This window comes from Salmo salar, chromosome 11, assembly GCF_965601325.2.
Source record: "Salmo salar chromosome 11, fSalSal1, whole genome shotgun sequence".
Taxonomy (NCBI): domain Eukaryota; kingdom Metazoa; phylum Chordata; class Actinopteri; order Salmoniformes; family Salmonidae; genus Salmo; species Salmo salar.
In genome coordinates this window covers 39,337,397-39,358,430 of record NC_138301.1, presented here as the reverse complement: position 1 = coordinate 39,358,430, position 21,034 = coordinate 39,337,397, and the positions used below count along the sequence as shown (strand labels likewise).

Genomic DNA, 21,034 nt, shown 5'->3' with positions numbered 1-21,034 from the left:
GAAATATCGTCTATGGATGAAATATCGTCTCTATGGATGAAATATCGTCTCTATGGATGAAATATCGTCTCTATGGATGAAATATTGGCTCTATGGATGAAATATCGTCTATGGATGAAATATCGTCTATGGATGAAATATCGTCTCTATGGATGAAATATCATCTCTATGGATGAAATATCATCTCTATGGATGAAATGATCGTCTCTATGGATGAAATATCATCTCTATGGATTAAATATTGTCTCCATGGATGAAATATCGGCTCTATGGATGAAATATTGGCTCCATGGATGAAATATCGGCTCTATGGATGCAAATCAATTTGGAGTCAATGAGGGAAGGGGGTAGGGAACACACTTACTGTGGGAAACTAGCCTCTCTTCACACTCACCTTTCTACACCTATGGTCCCTCTCTTATCATTTCCTCATCTCACCTCTCATCCTTTCCTGCTCTCTCCATTTATCTCCTCTCCCCTCCTCTTCCCTTGTTCTCTCTCCTCCTCTTCCCTCGTTCTCTCCCTCTCTCCTCCTCTCTCCTCCTCTCCTCCTCTCTCCTCCTCTTCCCTCGTTCTCTCCCTCTCTTCCCTCCTCTCCCCTTCAATTCCCTCGTTCTCTCCCTCTCTCCTCCTCTCCCCATCTCTTCCCTCGTTCTCACCCTCTCTCCTCCTCTCCTCCTCTCCCCTTCCCTCGTTCTCTCTCCTCCTCTTCTCTTCTCCCCTTCTCTTCCCTCGTTCTCTCCCTCTCTCCTCCTCTCCTCCTCTCCCCTTCTCTTCCCTCGTTCTCTCCCTCTCTCCCCTTCTCTTCCCTCGTTCTCTCCTCCTCTCCCCTTCTCTTCCCTCGTTCTCTCCTCCTCTCCCCTTCTCTTCCATCGTTCTCTCTCCTTCTCTTCCCTCTTTCTCTCCCTCTCTCCTCCTCTCCTCCTCTCCCCTTCTCTTCCCTCGTTCTCTCCTCCTCTCTCCTTCTCTTCCCAGTCCTTAGTCAGTGCCACATAAATGTTTTTCTGAGAGCTATCCTCTTCACTTCTGAGGGGTCAACATCTTACCCCATCTGACACAGTAAAGTCATTACCACCTTTTATTTGTCAAACGTAATTCCTGTAAACTGTTTGTGAACCCCCAGTCAGAGGAGAGGAGAGGAGAGGAGGAGGGAGAGGAGAGGAGAGGAGAGGAGGGAGAGGAGAGGAGGGAGAGGAGAGGAGAGGAGAGGGAGGAGGGAGAGGAGAGGAGAGGAGAGGAGAGGTTATGTTTTTTTAGGAAGGCCAAGTTGCCCAAGTCAGCTCTGTGAATTCACATTGTAAATATCACTCTGTCACATCTGAGGTCAGTGTGTGTGTATGTGTGCACTGAAAAGCATTAATAAGCCATGATAAAACAGCCCTAGTAAATCTGCCCTGTATTTCATTCATAGTGACTGATGCTATGAGAAAGAATCAGAGGGCAGAGGCTTCCTCAACCCACAACCTGAGATGATGCATTGTGGGAGATTGAGTTCTATGGAATGTTAGCTTGATCCATGTGAATTCACCTAGAGGGCCAAAAGGCTTTGTAACTTATAAGAGAGAAACTGGTTACATTGTTTATGGTCTAACAGTGGTGTTTGAGACTAAGATATCCACAGGCTTGCTGACTGACCTGATGTGAAGGATAGACGAGGATGTCCAAGCTTTTTCAGTCTTCGCTCTATCCTTTTATACAGAGCCATTTTACACCTTAGTACTGATTTCAGTGTCTGATATTCCTAGAATACAGAGGGAAATATGTGCATACCAGATGTGTCTGTGTTACTCTTTATTGTTATACAGTACTATGGTATCAAAGTCATGGTTTGAGGGTTAAAATGTGTATTTGGGGCTAGAGGTCTCCCAGATATGCTGTCATAACCTATGCAGCCATGTACTCTGCTATGGGCCTATTTGAGGAGAAAGCAACACTTAAACGTGTTTGTACCCCGCGCCCTCTACCCCCTTCCACCCCGTCTTGCCCCGTCCCTGGGCTCCATGTCACCCCAGGGTCCAACGTCTGCCTGGCCACCCACTGACTGTGCCTCAATCCATAACGCCAACGTCACCCCCTCCTCTTCCCCCACTGGGGTCATCATACTCTCACCCATTGCTCCCTAACACTATATTGCCCAAGGTCAAAGCTAGCACTGCCCTCTAAAAAGAAACTAAACGAAATGAAACTGAAAGCAGCTAAAAATGTCCCAACCCTGCGCTCTCCCTTAAAGCTACTGACTGAGCTGGCTACCTCAAGGCTACTGACGGGGCTGGCCAGAGGAACCCAGAAGATAGTGTAGGGCAGGGATGGGTAACTTTGATGGGGGTGGGGGCCACAAAAACATCTGAACTCATCATGAGGGGCTGCAGTTGCTCGCGGGTTTGCTTACTCACATACATAGAATTTCATGTACTTCTACTCATTTTGCCATGGGGGGGAGAGAAATGTTTGCCATTTTGAATATATCTGTGTGAGACTGACTAAGAAAATCAATGGGGGCCCCCGGCCGGTAATTCAACCATGATAACACGTTTAGATCGCTGACCGCTAAACTAACTTAGCAATCTAAAAATGTTACCTGACGTGGGCTGATTGACTGACTGGTCAGTCTCTGGCTCAAGCAGGAAAACTGTTGATGTTTAAACACCTTTCTAAATTACAGCCTGTGTGTTCCATTACTGTCACTGGCAACAGTCAGCTGAGACCCAGACTGAGATTGATTTGAGGGCCTTCAAAAGGGGGCCGCGGCAGCCAGTTGTCCATCCATGGTGTAGGGGGAGATGGTGATGATGATGATGTTATTGTCTTCTGTTGTGCTTCGTCTGCCCTCTTGCACTAGTACTTACATCTTTTATGCCGCTTCAGGCAGGTTTTTCACACAACTGTAATGTTTCATGGGTCTTATTTCAGGAACATGATCACCGTTTAGGACAAATGTGTCTGAATTTGCAACCGATGCAAGTTTTTCATCTTGGATTTCAGAGGCATGGAGCGTGAGGTCTACTCAAGAGAAACACAAACATTCCATTTGAAATTAAAAACCCTCCAGAAATAATTGCATCTCATCAGATTCCTGTTTTAACAAGTTGAATTCAATGGAATAGTTTTAAGAATTAGTCCCATCCCTTTCATTCCAATTTCTGGACTATAATTACCCCCAGAATATTCCTAGCTCGTCCTCCTGCCTTGTCTGTCTGAAACATTAGCCACTGAGCCATGTCTCCGTCTGTGTCTCTGTCTGTTGCTGCGTCTCCGTCTGTGTCTCTGTCTGTTGCCGTGTCTCCGTCTGTGTCTCTGTCTGTTGCTGCGTCTCTGTCTGTGTCTCTGTCTGTTGCCGTGTCTCCGTCTGTGCATCTGTCTGTTGCCGTGTCTCCGTCTGTGTCTCTGTCTGTTGCCGCGTCTCCGTCTGTGTCTCCGTCTGTGTCTCTGTCTGTTGCCGTGTTTCCGTCTGTGCATCTGTCTGTGTCTCTGTCTGTTGTCGCGTCTCCGTCTGTGTCTCCGTCTGTGTCTCTGTCTGTTGCCGTGTCTCCGTCTGTGCATCTGTCTGTTGCCGTGTCTCCGTCTGTGCATCTGTCTGTTGCCGTGTCTCCGTCTGTGCATCTGTCTGTTGCTGCGTCTCCGTCTGTGCATCTGTCTGTTGCCGTGTCTCCGTCTGTGTCTCTGTCTGTTGCTGCGTCTCCGTCTGTGCATCTGTCTGTTGCTGCGTCTCCGTCTGTGTCTCTGTCTGTGTCTCTGTCTGTTGCTGCGTCTCCGTCTGTGCATCTGTCTGTGTCTCTGTCTGTTGCCGTGTCTCCGTCTGTGTCTCCGTCTGTGTCTCTGTCTGTTGCTGCGTCTCCGTCTGTGCATCTGTCTGTGCATCTGTCTGTTGCCGTGTCTCCGTCTGTGTCTCTGTCTGTTGCCGCGTCTCCGTCTGTGTCTCTGTCTGTTGCTGTGTCTCCGTCTGTGCATCTGTCTGTGTCTCTGTCTGTTGCCGTGTCTCCGTCTGTGTCTCCGTCTGTGTCTCTGTCTGTTGCTGCGTCTCCGTCTGTGCATCTGTCTGTTGCCGTGTCTCCGTCTGTGTCTCTGTCTGTGTCTCTGTCTGTTGCCGTGTCTCCGTCTGTGCATCTGTCTGTGCATCTGTCTGTGTCTCTGTCTGTTGCCGTGTCTCCGTCTGTGTCTCTGTCTGTTGCCGTGTCTCCGTCTGTGTCTCTGTCTGTTGCTGCGTCTCCGTCTGTGTCTCCGTCTGTGTCTCTGTCTGTTGCCGTGTCTCCGTCTGTGTCTCTGTCTGTTGCTGCGTCTCCATCTGTGCATCTGTCTGTGTCTCTGTCTGTTGCCGTGTCTCCGTCTGTGTCTCCGTCTGTGCATCTGTCTGTTGCCGTGTCTACGTCTGTGCATCTGTCTGTGTCTCTGTCTGTTGCCGTGTCTCCGTCTGTGTCTCCGTCTGTGTCTCTGTCTGTTGCTGCGTCTCCGTCTGTGCATCTGTCTGTGTCTCTGTCTGTGGCTGCGTCTCCGTCTGTGCATCTGTCTGTGTCTCCGTCTGTGTCTCCATCTGTGTCTCTGTCTGTTGCTGCGTGGCCGTCTGTGCATCTGTCTGTTGCCGTGTCTCCGTCTGTGTCTCTGTCTGTTGCCGCGTCTCCGTCTGTGTCTCTGTCTGTTGCTGCGTCTCCGTCTGTGTCTCCGTCTGTGTCTCTGTCTGTTGCTGCGTCTCCGTCTGTGCATCTGTCTGTGTCTCTGTCTGTTGCCGTGTCTCCGTCTGTGTCTCCGTCTGTGTCTCTGTCTGTTGCTGCGTCTCCGTCTGTGCATCTGTCTGTTGCCGTGTCTCCGTCTGTGCATCTGTCGGTGTCTCTGTCTGTTGCCGTGTCTCCGTCTGTGTCTCTGTCTGTTGCCGCGTCTCCGTCTGTGTCTCTGTCTGTTGCTGCGTCTACGTCTGTGTCTCTGTCTGTTGCCGCGTCTCCGTCTGTGTCTCCGTCTGTGCATCTGTCTGTGCATCTGTCTGTTGCCGTGTCTCCGTCTGTGTCTCTGTCTGTTGCTGCGTCTCCGTCTGTGCATCTGCCTGTGCATCTGTCTCTTGCCGTGTCTACGTCTGTGCATCTGTCTGTGTCTCTGTCTGTTGCCGTGTCTCCGTCTGTGTCTCTGTCTGTTGCCGCGTCTCCGTCTGTGTCTCTGTCTGTTGCCGCGTCTCCGTCTGTGTCTCCGTCTGTGCATCTGTCTGTTGCCGTGTCTACGTCTGTGCATCTGTCTGTGTCTCTGTCTGTTGCCGTGTCTCCGTCTGTGCATCTGTCTGTTGCCGTGTCTCCGTCTGTGTCTCCGTCGTGCTCGTCTGTGCTGCGTCTCCGTCTGTGCATCTGTCTGTGTCTCTGTCTGTTGCTGCGTCTCCGTCTGTGCATCTGTCTGTGTCTCCGTCTGTGTCTCCATCTGTGTCTCTGTCTGTTGCTGCGTGTCCGTCTGTGCATCTGTCTGTTGCCGTGTCTCCGTCTGTGTCTCTGTCTGTTGCCGCGTCTCCGTCTGTGTCTCTGTCTGTTGCTGCGTCTCCGTCTGTGCATCTGTCTGTGTCTCTGTCTGTTGCCGTGTCTCCGTCTGTGTCTCTGTCTGTTGCCGCGTCTCCGTCTGTGTCTCTGTCTGTTGCTGCGTCTCCGTCTGTGCATCTGTCTGTGTCTCTGTCTGTTGCTGCGTCTCCGTCTGTGCATCTGTCTGTTGCCGTGTCTCCGTCTGTGTCTCTGTCTGTTGCTGCGTCTCCGTCTGTGCATCTGTCTGTGTCTCTGTCAGTTGCCGCGTCTCTGTCTGTTGCCCTGTCTCCGTCTGTGCATCTGTCTGTTGCTGCGTCTCCGTCTGTGCATCTGTCTGTTGCCGTGTCTCCGTCTGTGCATCTGTCTGTGTCTCTGTCTGTTGCCGTGTCTCCGTCTGTGTCTCTGTCTGTTGCTGCGTCTCTGTCTGTGTCTCTGTCTGTTGCCGCGTCTCCGTCTGTGTCTCCGTCTGTGCATCTGTCTGTTGCCGTGTCTACGTCTGTGCATCTGTCTGTGTCTCTGTCTGTTGCCGTGTCTCCGTCTGTGCATCTGTCTGTTGCCGTGTCTCCGTCTGTGTCTCCGTCTCTGTCTCTGTCTGTTGCTGCGTCTCCGTCTGTGCATCTGTCTGTGTCTCTGTCTGTTGCCGTGTCTCCGTCTGTGTCTCTGTCTGTTGCCGTGTCTCCGTCTGTGTCTCCGTCTGTGTCTCTGTCTGTTGCCGTGTCTCCGTCTGTGCATCTGTCTGTTGCCGTATCTACGTCTGTGCATCTGTCTGTGTCTCTGTCTGTTGCCGTGTCTCCGTCTGTGTCTCCGTCTGTGTCTCTGTCTGTTGCTGCGTCTCCGTCTGTGCATCTGTCTGTGTCTCTGTCTGTTGCCGCGTCTCCGTCTGTGTCTCCGTCTGTGTCTCTGTCTGTTGCTGCGTCTCCGTCTGTGCATCTGTCTGTGTCTCTGTCAGTTGCCGCGTCTCCGTCTGTGTCTCCGTCTGTGTCTCTGTCTGTTGCCCTGTCTCCGTCTGTGCATCTGTCTGTTGCTGCGTCTCCGTCTGTGCATCTGTCTGTTGCTGCGTCTCCGTCTGTGCATCTGTCTGTTGCCGTGTCTCCGTCTGTGCATCTGTCTGTGTCTCTGTCTGTTGCCGTGTCTCCGTCTGTGTCTCTGTCTGTTGCTGCGTCTCCGTCTGTGTCTCTGTCTGTTGCCGCGTCTCCGTCTGTGTCTCCGTCTGTGCATCTGTCTGTTGCCGTGTCTACGTCTGTGCATCTGTCTGTGTCTCTGTCTGTTGCCGTGTCTCCGTCTGTGCATCTGTCTGTTGCCGTGTCAGAGACAACAGCTCATAGGTAGCTAGTCACTGTCATGTCCACCTCCTAAATATACCAACAGCTCATAGGTAGCTAGTCCCTGTCATGTCCACCTCCTAAAATATACCAACAGCTCATAGGTAGCTAGTCACTGTCATGTCCACCTCCTAAAATATACCAACAGCTCATAGGTAGCTAGTCACTGTCATGTCCTCCTAAAATATACCAACAGCTCATAGGTAGCTAGTCACTGTCATGTCCACCTCCTAAATATACCAACAGCTCATAGGTAGCTAGTCACTGTCATGTCCACCTCCTAAAATATACCAACAGCTCATAGGTAGCTAGTCACTGTCATGTCCACCTCCTAAAATATACCAACAGCTCATAGGTAGCTAGTCACTGTCATGTCCTCCTCCTAAAATATACCAACAGCTCATAGGTAGCTAGTCACTGTCATGTCCTCCTAAAATATACCAACAGCTCATAGGTAGCTAGTCACTGTCATGTCCACCTCCTAAATATACCAACAGCTCATAGGTAGCTAGTCACTGTCATGTCCACCTCCTAAATATACCAACAGCTCATAGGTAGCTAGTCACTGTCATGTCCACCTCCTAAAATATACCAACAGCTCATAGGTAGCTAGTCACTGTCATGTCCACCTCCTAAATATACCAACAGCTCATAGGTAGCTAGTCCCTGTCATGTCCACCTCCTAAATATACCAACAGCTCATAGGTAGCTAGTCCCTGTCATGTCCACCTCCTAAAATATACCAACAGCTCATAGGTAGCTAGTCACTGTCATGTCCACCTCCTAAAATATACCAACAGTTCATAGGTAGCTAGTCCCTGTCATGTCCACCTCCTAAAATATACCAACAGCTCATAGGTAGCTAGTCACTGTCATGTCCACCTCCTAAAATATACCAACAGCTCATAGGTAGCTAGTCACTGTCATGTCCACCTCCTAAAATATACCAACAGCTCATAGGTAGCTAGTCCCTGTCATGTCCACCTCCTAAGATATACCAACAGCTCATAGGTAGCTAGTCACTGTCATGTCCACCTCCTAAAATATACCAACAGCTCATAGGTAGCTAGTCACTGTCATGTCCACCTCCTAAAATATACCAACAGCTCATAGGTAGCTAGTCACTGTCATGTCCACCTCCTAAATATACCAACAGCTCATAGGTAGCTAGTCACTGTCATGTCCACCTCCTAAAATATACCAACAGCTCATAGGTAGCTAGTCACTGTCATGTCCTCCTAAAATATACCCACAGCTCATAGGTAGCTAGTCCCTGTCATGTCCACCTCCTAAATATACCAACAGCTCATAGGTAGCTAGTCACTGTCATGTCCACCTCCTAAATATACCAACAGCTCATAGGTAGCTAGTCCCTGTCATGTCCACCTCCTAAATATACCAACAGCTCATAGGTAGCTAGTCCCTGTCATGTCCACCTCCTAAAATATACCAACAGCTCATAGGTAGCTAGTCACTGTCATGTCCACCTCCTAAAATATACCAACAGTTCATAGGTAGCTAGTCCCTGTCATGTCCACCTCCTAAAATATACCAACAGCTCATAGGTAGCTAGTCACTGTCATGTCCACCTCCTAAAATATACCAACAGCTCATAGGTAGCTAGTCACTGTCATGTCCACCTCCTAAAATATACCAACAGCTCATAGGTAGCTAGTCCCTGTCATGTCCACCTCCTAAAATATACCAACAGCTCATAGGTAGCTAGTCACTGTCATGTCCACCTCCTAAAATATACCAACAGCTCATAGGTAGCTAGTCACTGTCATGTCCACCTCCTAAAATATACCAACAGCTCATAGGTAGCTAGTCACTGTCATGTCCACCTCCTAAATATACCAACAGCTCATAGGTAGCTAGTCACTGTCATGTCCACCTCCGTTGCTGAACGGAACATTTTACAACAGAAATAAAACAACAACAAAGGTTTTTTTATTGACACATTCTATTCATGCTAAAATTCCCAAAAGCAGGTGGTTCCTGAGCCAAGCCACAGGGAGGTAAATGGTCTTCAGTCGTAGGGTTATTGTGAGGTCACGACCGGCCGGAGATTGTGTTACACTCTCTCTCCCAGCACAAAAGAAGAGGAAGGCAGAGCTTCTCGTCAGCTTTTGTTATATCCAAGGTGGGCTAGAATTACCAACGTAATGGGAGTTTTTTTAAAGCTGCTTCTGCATTTTCTGTCTGGCCAGCGGAAGTTTTCTCTGAAATTGCCGTTGCAATGTGACGACAGTTTGTCCCTGAAATAGAAAAGACCGTCACCTGATTTATGTGGGGTTTGAGTTAGTCTGAGTTAATACTAGTTCCTCTAACTTTGACAAATGCTTTCCCACACAATGTAGTGTAACTCGATAGCAGTGGGGGATTAAGATTTGGGAGGTGATTTGGTGGTGTAGGCTGAATAAACAAGCCTGGAGACTGACTGGGACATTTCTACACGTTTTCAGCTGGCAGACTTTCTCTTTCGGTTTTGACCCTTGACCTAAAGGACAGATTGGGTTGTGGATGGGAGGGATATTGGACTGGTGTCATGGACAGCCAATCTTTTTACACTGGCTGCACTGCATCCCAATGTTGAAGAGGAGAAGGGAATTGGTTTTGGATATATGATATATGATATGACCAGTGTGGTTTTTCATGAATACTGAACAAAGCTCCACAGACTGTAGGCTGTTGTCCATCACCTCCATCTTGAATGTGGAATTACCCCACGAACACCACAAATATTCTACAGTTGTTGGAATGCCTTGATGTTTTGTTTGTTATTGGGAATAGTATTGTGTGTTTACGGTTTAATCTTAGTTCCTATCTCCAACTTTCCTGATTCCAATTGATGAAGTGGTTAGTCTTAAGGCTGAGATTGTTTTCACATTAGTAATAGTTTCAATGGCTGATTCAGGATCATACGTTTCCTAATAGTTTTTGCAATTTGCAAGCGACACGAACGGTGCTAATATGTTCTTGGAAGTACAAACTAAACATTCTAAGTCCCTTAAGTAGGTGTTTATGGTAAATATGTCATTTCCCTGAGCACGTTCCTACATCGGTTAATCTGATTGGAGCAGCTTGACCAATTTACCAATCGTTATGTGTTCCAACTAAGTGTTGGGTTTCCCAGAGTTGTAAGCAGTCCAGTGACACACACACACACACACTGTGCGTTTGTTTATTCCCTGTGTAACTCTGTGTTGTTGTTTGTGTTGAACTGCTTTGCTTTATCTTGGCCAGGTTGCAGTTGTAAATGAGAACTTGTTCTCAACTGGCCACCTGGTTAAATAAAGGTCAAATAAATAACACAGGGCCATTTTAGAAGTGTGACTAAAATGAATGTGGACGAAATGACTTGTTAAATGATTACCTAGTACCGCAGTCATTAGCAGCGAGTTACCGCATGTGGAGGACTGCTTTGTGAGAGCGGGTTGGTTCCCTCTAAGCTCTGTTTGGGGCAAATCAGATCTATATGAATCATGGAAATGTGCTTCCATAAAGTGGTATAAACACACTTAGACCCCAAACAAGTCTTTCTGTTGGAGAACTTTTCTGCCCCCTGCTTTCAATGCTAGCCCAGCTTCTTTTCACACGCAATTCTTCCTGGGCCCACATTCACAAAGCATCTCAGAGTAGAAGTACTGATCTAGGATCAGACACCACCCCCCCCCCCCCCCCCCGTCCATATAGTCTCATTATAACCTAAAGGAAGCTAAACTGATCCTAGATCAGCACTCCTACTCTGAGATGCTTTGTAATGAGATTCTCTTCTACCTGCCATTTGTTATCTGAAGTGACCAGCTATGCCCACTGTCGAACGCCATCTCCCATCAGTAGCTGAGGCTTGAGGTGAGGCAGGGTGTAAGGAGGGGGGTAAATAAGCTGTGGGGGTTTGTCCATTGTGGGGGGATATTAGTAACCCTCTTAGACAAAGCCAGTCTCTGGGCCTGACCCCGAGGGCTCATTTGAAGTGCTTAGCGCTCGTTTGGGGCTTTGTCGCACCCCTCACCCCATTGGCAGTGTCGACCCCAGCCCAGCCAGCCCCTGTGGCTGGGCCATGGACCTTTACCCCTGCGTGCCACGGGGGAGTGGACACCCACGACACACACACACACACACACATACACACACATACACACACACACATAACCTAGCTAACACACACTCGCATACATACACCAGCTAGCACACATACACACATTCTCTATCTAACACACACACACACACACACAAACACACAGAGTCCTCCGTTCCCCCAATCCAGCCAATGGTCTTATTTCCCTCTGTCCACTCCCACCCCCATCCCTCTGTTCCCTTCTCTATCTCCACCCCCTGAGGGTTGCCAGGCAACAGGAAAATACTTCACACACAACCTGACACACGTCCTATGTCTGAGAGGGCTTTCTGGATGTCCTTGTTTCCATCATGGAGTGTGGCGGTCATAAAGGGCTCAGAGAGCCTGTCTGTCTGTGTCTCTGTGTGACTGTCATCCACTGACCAACATATCACCACGTAGACTGCTCTTAATGGGAACTTATATCACAGCTGTGAGTTATATGAAACAATGTGTGTAACTGCACTGCAATTCCACTGTCAATCTATACCAATACTGTATATACTACATACCAATGGGTATCAGCAATGTCTTTGTCACTGCCATGTGAATGAATGGATATAGGGTCACTTCCACTTTTAATCAAGGAAGGTTTGTCACCTCTCTGATAGTCTGAGATGTCTTCTCAGACCTGCTGTCACAGAGGCCCCAGGGAGGGCTGTTGGTACGCTGCCTCTCCCTCTCTTGTCGCCATCGATTGCTCTGGTCTGCCCCTGAACTCAAACGTTAGGGGAGCTGAGCAACTCTTCTGGATTGGTTTGACCTTCCGCTTCACACATGCTCAGTGGGGGTCTGCGATCCCTGAGCCAAACACGCACACACAGTACACACCTACACACACACACACACACCAGGCAGGTAGCGAGGTCTGTAGGTGTCTGACAGCCAGACAACGGTGTGATGTGTTTTCTGTCCTCACCAACTGAGGAACGATGTATATGTCATTGATTTTCTCTCTAACCAGTTTCCGCTGCTGTGCACTTAGCAGGGCTGACTCCTGGCCTGATCAATGCATTGTTTTTCTTTTTCAATCACACTCCACTGAGCTGGAGACACGAAAGGTCACACAGGCGAAGTTTTGGCAGGGGTGGAGGGGGCATATGGAGGCCCTGTAGCATGATGTGGGTGGGTGTTGTAGGAATGTGCTTTTATTTCCCACTGAAAAGAAAAGACCGTTCATCACTGATGTTTTGACAACCTGTTATCTATCATGGTTGTGCTGTGATGCTTAGTCAAATCCAGCTAACTTCATCTAGTCTGTATCAAATGACCTGAATCACCAGGGGTTATGACCTTCACCCGTTCCTGTAGGCACTACCGGTAGACATCGTCTGTCCTTACCCTCTCTCACCATTCCTGTAGGCACTACCGGTAGACATCGCCTGTCCTTACCCTCTCTCACCATTCCTGTAGACACTACCTTTAGACATCGTCTGTCCTTACCCTCTCTCACCATTCCTGTAGACACTACCTTTAGACATCGTCTGTCCTTACCCTCTCTCACCATTCCTGTAGACACTACGGTAGACATCGTCTGTCCTTACCCTCTCTCACCATTCCTGTAGACACTACCGGTAGACATCGTCTGTCCTTACCCTCTCTCACCATTCCTGTAGACACTACCGGTAGACATCGTCTGTCCTTACCCTCTCTCACCATTCCTGTAGACACTACGGTAGACATCGTCTGTCCTTACCCTCTCTCACCATTCCTGTAGACACTACGGTAGACATCGTCTGTCCTTACCCTCTCTCACCATTCCTGTAGACACTACCTTTAGACATCGTCTGTCCTTACCCTCTCTCACCTTAGGTTAAGCATGGCCTTAACAACATCCTCTCTAGACTTTAGCATCTCCAGATGAACCTCTTGCTCCTCATCTATAGTCTCCAGGCTCAACCTGCCCATAGATAACCTCTGGGCTCTGATTCCTCCTGTTTCCTGCTGCTGCCTGTCAGACACGTAGGTCATTGGTATGGTGTATCTTTATGGTCTGACATACTTCACCCTGACAACACAGGAGACGTGTTCACCGGACAGGAGAGGTTCAGTTGTCCATGTGACAGACTGACTGCTGACCTAGGAGCTGCTGGAGCTGGAGGGGCCTGAGAATCCCTTTACAATAGACATTTAGAAAGGAAATAAAACATTTCACTACAAACTTTGTTGAATGCAACAGTAATGGTGCTAGTTTGTTAAAAGTTCTATTAAAAGAAGCCTTATCAGATAAACTGTAAAGCCCCAATCTAGAAGCCCTGATAATGCTGTAGCCAAGTGGAATGTGCATGTTCACCCCCAGAGGCTTTGTGGAGTGGGACGTCATCTCATGTAGTCATGCTGTTAACCCCTGTACCTAAACACATAGTCATTAGAGGACAGATGAGGATCTCTGGGAGGAGAGGGGCTCTCCTTAAGCTGCGTGGCTGGAGGGGGTGAGGGTCGGGCAGGCACAGGGGGTTAAGAGAGGTGGGTGGGGGTGTGGACCACTGGGTTTCGGATGTCTAGTAGATTCCACCTGAGGTAAATTATAGGGTTTTAGGTTCTACTGGGGAGAGCGGCCCACTGCCATCCCACACATTTCCTCACCATACAGTACACACACTCATTTCCCCAATACACATAAACTCTGATAACACACACACACAATCTTAATTTCGAGAGATCATCGCTTACAGCCCAGAGATACTCAGAAGCAGCCTCTGTCCGTAAACACTCCACCCCACATACACACACTGGGCCGACTCATCGCCTCCTCTTCACATTGTTCCTGAAGTGCCGTTAACGGCCACTCTTATAACCCCTCGGGAGGACCAGGGCAGCCCCTCTTAGCCTGTTGAGTTGTTAGCGTGTTAGCGTTGAGGCTTTACGTGAGTAGGCCTCATTAGCCTAGCGTCTTTGTGTTGTTATGACCCTCCGAGAGGACCAGGGCAGCCCCTCTTAGCCTGTTGAGTTGTTAGCGTGTTAGCGTTGAGGCTTTACGTGAGTAGGCCTCATTAGCCTAGCGTCTTTGTGTTGTTATGACCCTCCGAGAGGACCAGGGCAGCCCCTCTTAGCCTGTTGAGTTGTTAGCGTTGAGGCTTTACGGGAGTAGGCCTCATTAGCCTAGCGTCTTTGTGTTGTTATGTTGGCACAGAGCAGCTCCAAAGATTAGCCCTGCTGGGGAACAAGTTACTCTTGCTGCTAAAGAGCTTGATTCTAATGACTCCAGTATTAGCCCTAGTCAAGTGTGTTACACACACTCTCCACACAAATTCTCAAACTCATACAATCCCACGCATACACATTACTCTATTCACACCTTGACAAAGCACACACACACACACACACACACCGTGTCCCCTCTGAGCTGTCACAGAGCTAAATCTCTCTGAGGTATTTAGCGACACGCTAGCAGGTTTCCTCCACACTGGCCGTGCTGAGCAGAAGGGAGTACTAAAGCAGCTGAAAGCACTTACACCAGGGCTCTCAACCCTGTTCCTGGAGAGCTACCCTCCTGGAGCTTTTCTCTTCAACCAGCTAATTAGAATCAGGTGTGCTAGATTAGATTTGTAGAAAAAACCTGCAGGACGGTAGCTCTCCAGGAACAGCGTTGGAGAGCCCTGATTTACACCCAACATGGGCTCTCTGTGACCACAACATCACTGGAGTGGAGAGTGCCACTGTCTATGTTGATGTGTTTCTGTCAACAAATTAAATAATGTCTCTCTCTCCCTCTTTTTTCCCCCTCCATCTCCCCTCTCACTTTTTCGCGCTCTCTCTCCCCTTTCCTCTTTCTCTCTCCCCCTCCCCTCTCTCTCTCACCCACTCTCTCTCGCTCTCTTTCCTCTCTCTCCTCTCTGTCTGTCTCTCTCTCTCTCTCTCTCCCTCTCTCTCTCTCTGTCTGTCTCTCTGTCTCTGTCTCTGTCTCTCTCTCTGTGTACAGAGACTACATCTGCCTCCAGACCTGTCAGAGACAGTGAGTCGTGTGAGCCGGGGAGAGCTGACAGGGACAGCCATGGTGGGCTCCTCAGGCTGTGGCTCCGGCTCCACTGGCAACAGACATCTGGACTTCTAGAACCCCCCTCACCATCATCACCGCTGGCAACAAACATCTGGACTTCTAGAACCCCCCTCACCATCATCACCGCTGGCAACAGACATCTAGACTTCTAGAACCCCCCTCACCATCAGCACCGCTGGCAACAAACATCTGGACTTCTAGAACCCCCCTCACCATCATCACCGCTGGCAACAGACATCTGGACTTCTAGAACCCCCCTCACCATTATCACCGCTGGAAACAAACATCTGGACTTCTAGAACCCCCTCACCATTATCACCTCTGGCAACAAACACCTGGACTTCTAGAACCCCTTCACCATTATCACCGCTGGCAACAAACACCTGGACTTCTAGAACCTCCTCACCATTATCACCGCTAGCAACAAACAGCTGGACTTCTAGAACCCCCTCACCATTATCACCGCTGGCAACAAACACATGGACTTCTAGAACCCCCTCACCATTATCACCGCTGGCAACAAACACCTGGACTTCTACAACCCCCTCACCATTATCACCGCTGGCAACAAACACCTGGACTTCTAGAACCCCCTCACCATTATCACCACTGGCAACAAACATCTGGACTTCTAGAACCCCCTCACCATTATCACCGCTGGCAACAAACACCTGGACTTCTCAAACCCCCTCACCATTATCACCGCTGGCAACAAACACCTGGACTTCTAGAACCTCCTCACCATTATCACCGCTGGCAACAAACAGCTGGACTTCTAGAACCCCCTAACCATTATCACCGCTGGCAACAAACACCTGGACTTCTAGAACGTCCTCACCATTATCACCGCTGGCAACAAACATCTGGACTTCTAGAACCCCATTATCACCGCTGGCAACAAACACCTGGACTTCTACAACCCCCTCACCATTACCACCGCTGGCAACAAACAGTTGGACTTCTAGAATCCCCTTACCATTATCACCGCTGGCAACAAACATCTGGACTTCTAGAACCCCCTCACAATTATCACCGCTGGCAACAAACATCTGGACTTCTAGAACCCCCTCACAATTATCACCGCTGGCAACAAACACCTGGACTTCTCGAACCCCCTCACCATTATCACCGCTGGAAACAAACACCTGGACTTCTCACACCCCCTCACCATTATCACCGCTGACAACAAGGAGCTGGACTTCTAGAACCCCCCTCACCATTATCACCGCTGGCAACAAGGAGCTGGACTTCTAGAACCCCCCTCACCATTATCACCGCTGGCAAAAATCATCTGGACTTCTAGAACCCCCTCACCATTATCACCGCTGGCAACAAACACCTGGACTTCTAGAACCTCCTCGCCATTATCACCGCTGGCAACAAACACCTGGACTTCTAGAACCTCCTCGCCATTATCACCGTTACACCACTGTCACATTGTCAACCGTTTCCCTGCCAACCGTTTTCGCCCCCCAATCTTTTCCCTTCAACTGTCCAAGTGGCCTAGCACCCTCCTTCTTTTTACTAGGACAGTTTGACATTTTATATTTTAGTCATTTTAGTAAATGCTATTGTCTAGCGCGACTTACAATACCTGTATTGAAGTAAGGAGGCAGCGACACTCCATCCAAGCCCCTCTATGTAACTCTGTCATCTTGGTGTGACTGGGCCTGTCTCAGGGAGAGAGAGAGAGAGAGACGGGGGGGTCATTTCAATGGGATATCTGTAATGAAACACACGATACACCTTTCTGCTATTTCACCATCCTGCTGTTTCACCATCCTGCTATTTAACCATTCAATCAAAGGCATCTTGAAAATATGTTTTTTGATAAGTTGAATAAATGTGTATAAATCCATATCTCCATGTTTCATAGCCTGTTTTCCTAGCTTATTGAGAACTTTGGAAGTTTCTATCGTAACACCCATATTCTCCACAGATCTTTTCTGTCTGGCTTGTTCGCTATTAATGGTTGAGGGGAGCGTTTGGATAGGGGAAGCTGATCCTAGACCTGTAGTTAGGGGCAACCAGGAGTAAAGGGTTGGATGTGGGCGCAGGCTTCACAGCTCATCAGGTCTGTTATCTGGATGGGCGGCTCTGCTATGACAAGACCAAAACAACAAATGAGGTCAGATGGTGACATGGAGAAGACTGAATATACAGCATGTAAAATAAAACTGTCACTGTGTTTCTCTTCTGCGGTTGGTGTGGATGTGTTGCTCTATGAGAACTGTGTGTGTGTGTGTGTGTGTGTGTGTGTGTGTGTGTGTGTGTGTGTGTGTGTGTGTGTGTGTGTGTGTGTGTGTGTGTGTGTGTGTGTGTGTGTGTGTGTGTGTGTGTGTGTGTGTGCACGCTTCCCCCAAGCAATTCACATTTACTGGTGTAAGGTCACTAGGTCATTCTTTAAAGATCAAGCTATGACTTCATACAAGGTGGAGATTTGTGACGCCATAAATATGATGTATGGCCTCTGAAGTGTTTGGTAAAAGAGATTTTGTAGATGTGAAGTCTTTTGAAAGGCTATCGACAGCAGCAATGGAACCCGGAGGCCTTCTATTGCAAGTAGTCTAAAATATGACACTAAGCTTGTTGTTTGGGTCTGTCTGTAACGTCACACGTTGTCCCAGCTCATATTTCAGTTGACACAACCTTATTTGACTCCAGGGGAAATTGTATTGGTAATGTAGAAATGGTGAGCCCTGCATTATGCATCCTAGGGGTTACGTAAATCTCCTTACGGAGGGGGGAGAGGCTGATTCGTCTGGCTCTGCCTGCATACATTTACTTTAATGCACATAACTCTAATTCTCTGTGTGAAGTAACTACAGGGTCTTCATCTAGGTGCCCTAGTAAAGTCACATGACTGTGTTCCTGTACTGTAATCCCAGGGTGAGACTAACTCAATATACTTTAAAATGACTACAACCAAATGGAAAGTGTGTAGGAATGATCATGGACCTACGTTCACACAGATTCTTGGTTGTGTCCAGCTCATTAATAATCACCCAAATGAAAACTAGACAGTCAGGCAGCATCAAACAGTTAAGAAAAAGATGAATAGAGGAATATTTTTGTGCCAATTTTGACAGCGAGGAAATATAACACATATTCACTGTGGCCCTCTGGACCTTGTGGAAGACCAAATGGGAAATATAGGGAGTTGTTAAAAAATATAGATATATTTCACCTTTATTTAACCAGGTAAGCTAGTGGAGAACAAGTTCTCATTTGCAACTGCGACCTGGCCAAGATAAAGCAAAGCAGTGCGACAGAAACAACAACACAGAGTTACACATGGAATAAACAACCATACAGTCAATAACACAATAAAAAAATCTATTTGAAGTGTGTGCAAATATAATAAGATTAGGGAGGTAAGGCAATAAATAGGCCATAGAGGCAAAATATAAGGCGTTGTGAAATATGTGGTATGAAATATAAGGCTTTGTGAAATATGTGGTATGAAATATAAGGCTTTGTGAAATATGTGGTATGAAATATAAGGTCTTGTTAAATTTAAGGTGGTATGAAATTTAAGATGATGTTAAATATAAGGTGATGTTAAATATAAGGTGGTGTTAAATATAAGGTGATGTTAAATATAAGGTGGTGTTAAATATAAGGTGGTGTTAAATATAAGGCGGTGTTAAATATAAGGTGGTGTTAAATATAAGGTGATGTTAAATATAAGGCGGTGTTAAATATAAGGCGATGTTAAATATAAGGCGGTGTTAAATATAAGGCGGTGTTAAATATAAGGCGGTGTTAAATATAAGGTGATGTTAAATATAAGGTGGTGTTAAATATAAGGTGATGTTAAATATAAGGTGGTGTTAAATATAAGGTGATGTTAAATATAAGGTGATGTTAAATATAAGGTGATGTAAATTGCCTGGGAATCTAAGTTATTATGAGATCTAAGCTGACGTGTACTGTTACCTAGTATCTCCTATCTAATGAACCATACAGGCTTGTGTTGTGTTGTCCATTTCAGGTCGTCCAACCTCTCTCTTCGTTCACACAGTATCTTTCTCAAACAGGTCAAATTGTGATTCATGCATCACCTCCTTGGATCCCCCTCTTCCTCCCTGTCGTCTTATTGGTCGAGACAGCTTTTCTTTTCTCTTTCTCACTTCAGTGTGTTCAACATGTCAACATGGTGTGCCCCAGAATCTGGACAAATACCTCCTCGTCCATCCTCTAGTCTACTACAACAAGTGTTGTTGACACGGTCCCTCTTCTGTTCCTTCTCTGTTGATAACTTTGCAGGGTAACTTTGGAGGCTCGTAGGGGGTTAAATGATATGGTGCTTCTAGATATACAGGAGGCTCATAGGGGGTTAAATTATATGGTGCTGCAGGATATGCAGGAGGCTCATAGGGGGTTAAATTATATGGTGCTGCAGGATATGCAGGAGGCTCATAGGGGGTTAAATTATGTGGTGCTGCAGGATATACAAGAGGCTCATAGGGGGTTAAATTATATGGTGCTGCTGGATATGTAGGAGGCTCATAGGGGGTTAAATTATATGGTGCTGCTGGATATGTAGGAGGCTCATAGGGGGTTAAATTATATGGTGCTGCTGGATATGTAGGAGGCTCATAGGGGGTTAAATTATATGGTGCTGCTGGATATACAGGAGGCTCATAGGGGGTTAAATTATATGGTGCTGCTGGATATACAAGAGGCTCATAGTGGGTTTAATTATATGGTGCTGCTGGATATGTAGGAGGCTCATAAGGGGTTAAATGATGTGGTGCTGCTGGATATACCGGAGGCTCATAGGGGGTTAAATTATATGGTTCTGCTGGATATGTAGGAGGCTCATAGGGGGCTAAATTATATGGTTCTGCTGGATATGTAGGAGGCTCATAGGGGGTTAAATTATGTGGTGCTGCAGGATATGCAGGAGGCTCATAGGGGGTTAAATGATGTGGTGCTGCTGGATATACCGGAGGCTCATAGGGGGGTTAAATTATATGGTGCTGCAGGATATGCAGGAGGCTCATAGGGGGTTAAATTATATGGTGCTGCAGGATATACAGGAGGCTCATAGGGGGTTAAATGATATGATGCTGCTCCATATGCAGCAGGCTCATAGTGGGTTTAATGATATGATGCTGCTCCATATGCAGCAGGCTCATAGTGGGTTTAATGATATGATGCTGCTCCATATGCAGCAGGCTCATAGTGGGTTTAATTATATGGTGTTGCTGGATATGCAGGAGGCTCATATGGGGTTAAATTAAATTGTGCTAATGGACATGCAGGAGGCTCATAGGGGGATAAATGAAATAGTGCTAATGAGAATGCATATGCTAGGTGCTCATGAATTAGATATTCATATGGTGTTCCTATATTCCATAGTGATGGGAAACCAGTGGAGTGCTTTTATCATAGAATACTGTACAGAACACACTGCAGAGACGTCTGGCTTTCAGAGTCTGAGTGCTACTGCTCCATTGAAAGTGACTGATCCGGTTGACACCTCTGAATGGGTGAGAGTCTGCTTATGTTTGCCGTTGTGGGTGTGCAGACCAACACCCTACAAACAAGCCATGATCGTTGTGTCACTGCTCAAACATAGATGGACCAAAGATGGCAGAGAAAAATGTAGATTTGATCACTTCTATCACGACAAGAATTTCACTACTCCCGCAATAACATCTGCTAAATATGTGTATGTGACCAATAGCATTTGATTTGATTTGATATTTTATTTGACTTGGCCCTGTTTAAATGCGACTCACGCTCTTGCATGTACCATGTAGCTGTTTAGAATTTATGCTTTTTTTCTTTTTGCATGTTACTGTACCTGTATCGCTCAATCCTCATCCCTCTTGCCTGCTCTCTCTCTCGCCTGTAAATATTGATGTTCTTTCTCTCTGTCAATGCAGCTGTCTAAACTGTTCTGTCTCCCTCCTTTCTCACGACATCCCTGATCCAGCCTTGTGTTGAAGAGTGGCAAACGTATTGTGTTGTAATAGTTTGCATAAAGAACTGAACAATGGTTTGAATAGAGAGACTGTCTCCCCTTCCCCTAAAAAACTCTGTTATTAACATTACCTTCATTTGCTTCTATTGGTCTTCAACGAGAGTTTGTTCT

At 47.4% G+C, this 21,034-nt stretch overlaps 1 protein-coding gene across 1 annotated transcript in view; it reads left to right on the top strand.

Moving 5' to 3' along the window:
- LOC106562585 (elongator complex protein 4) overlaps positions 1 to 16,788 on the top strand; it is a 233,697-nt gene extending 216,909 nt beyond the window's left edge. Inside the window, exon 10 of the mRNA XM_045689523.2 lies at positions 14,851 to 16,788. Within this exon, the coding sequence (XP_045545479.1) occupies positions 14,851 to 14,982 (132 nt within the window). The 3' untranslated portion in view covers positions 14,983 to 16,788. The remainder of the gene's footprint in view (positions 1 to 14,850) is intronic.
- Positions 16,789 to 21,034: the final 4,246 nt, after the last annotated feature.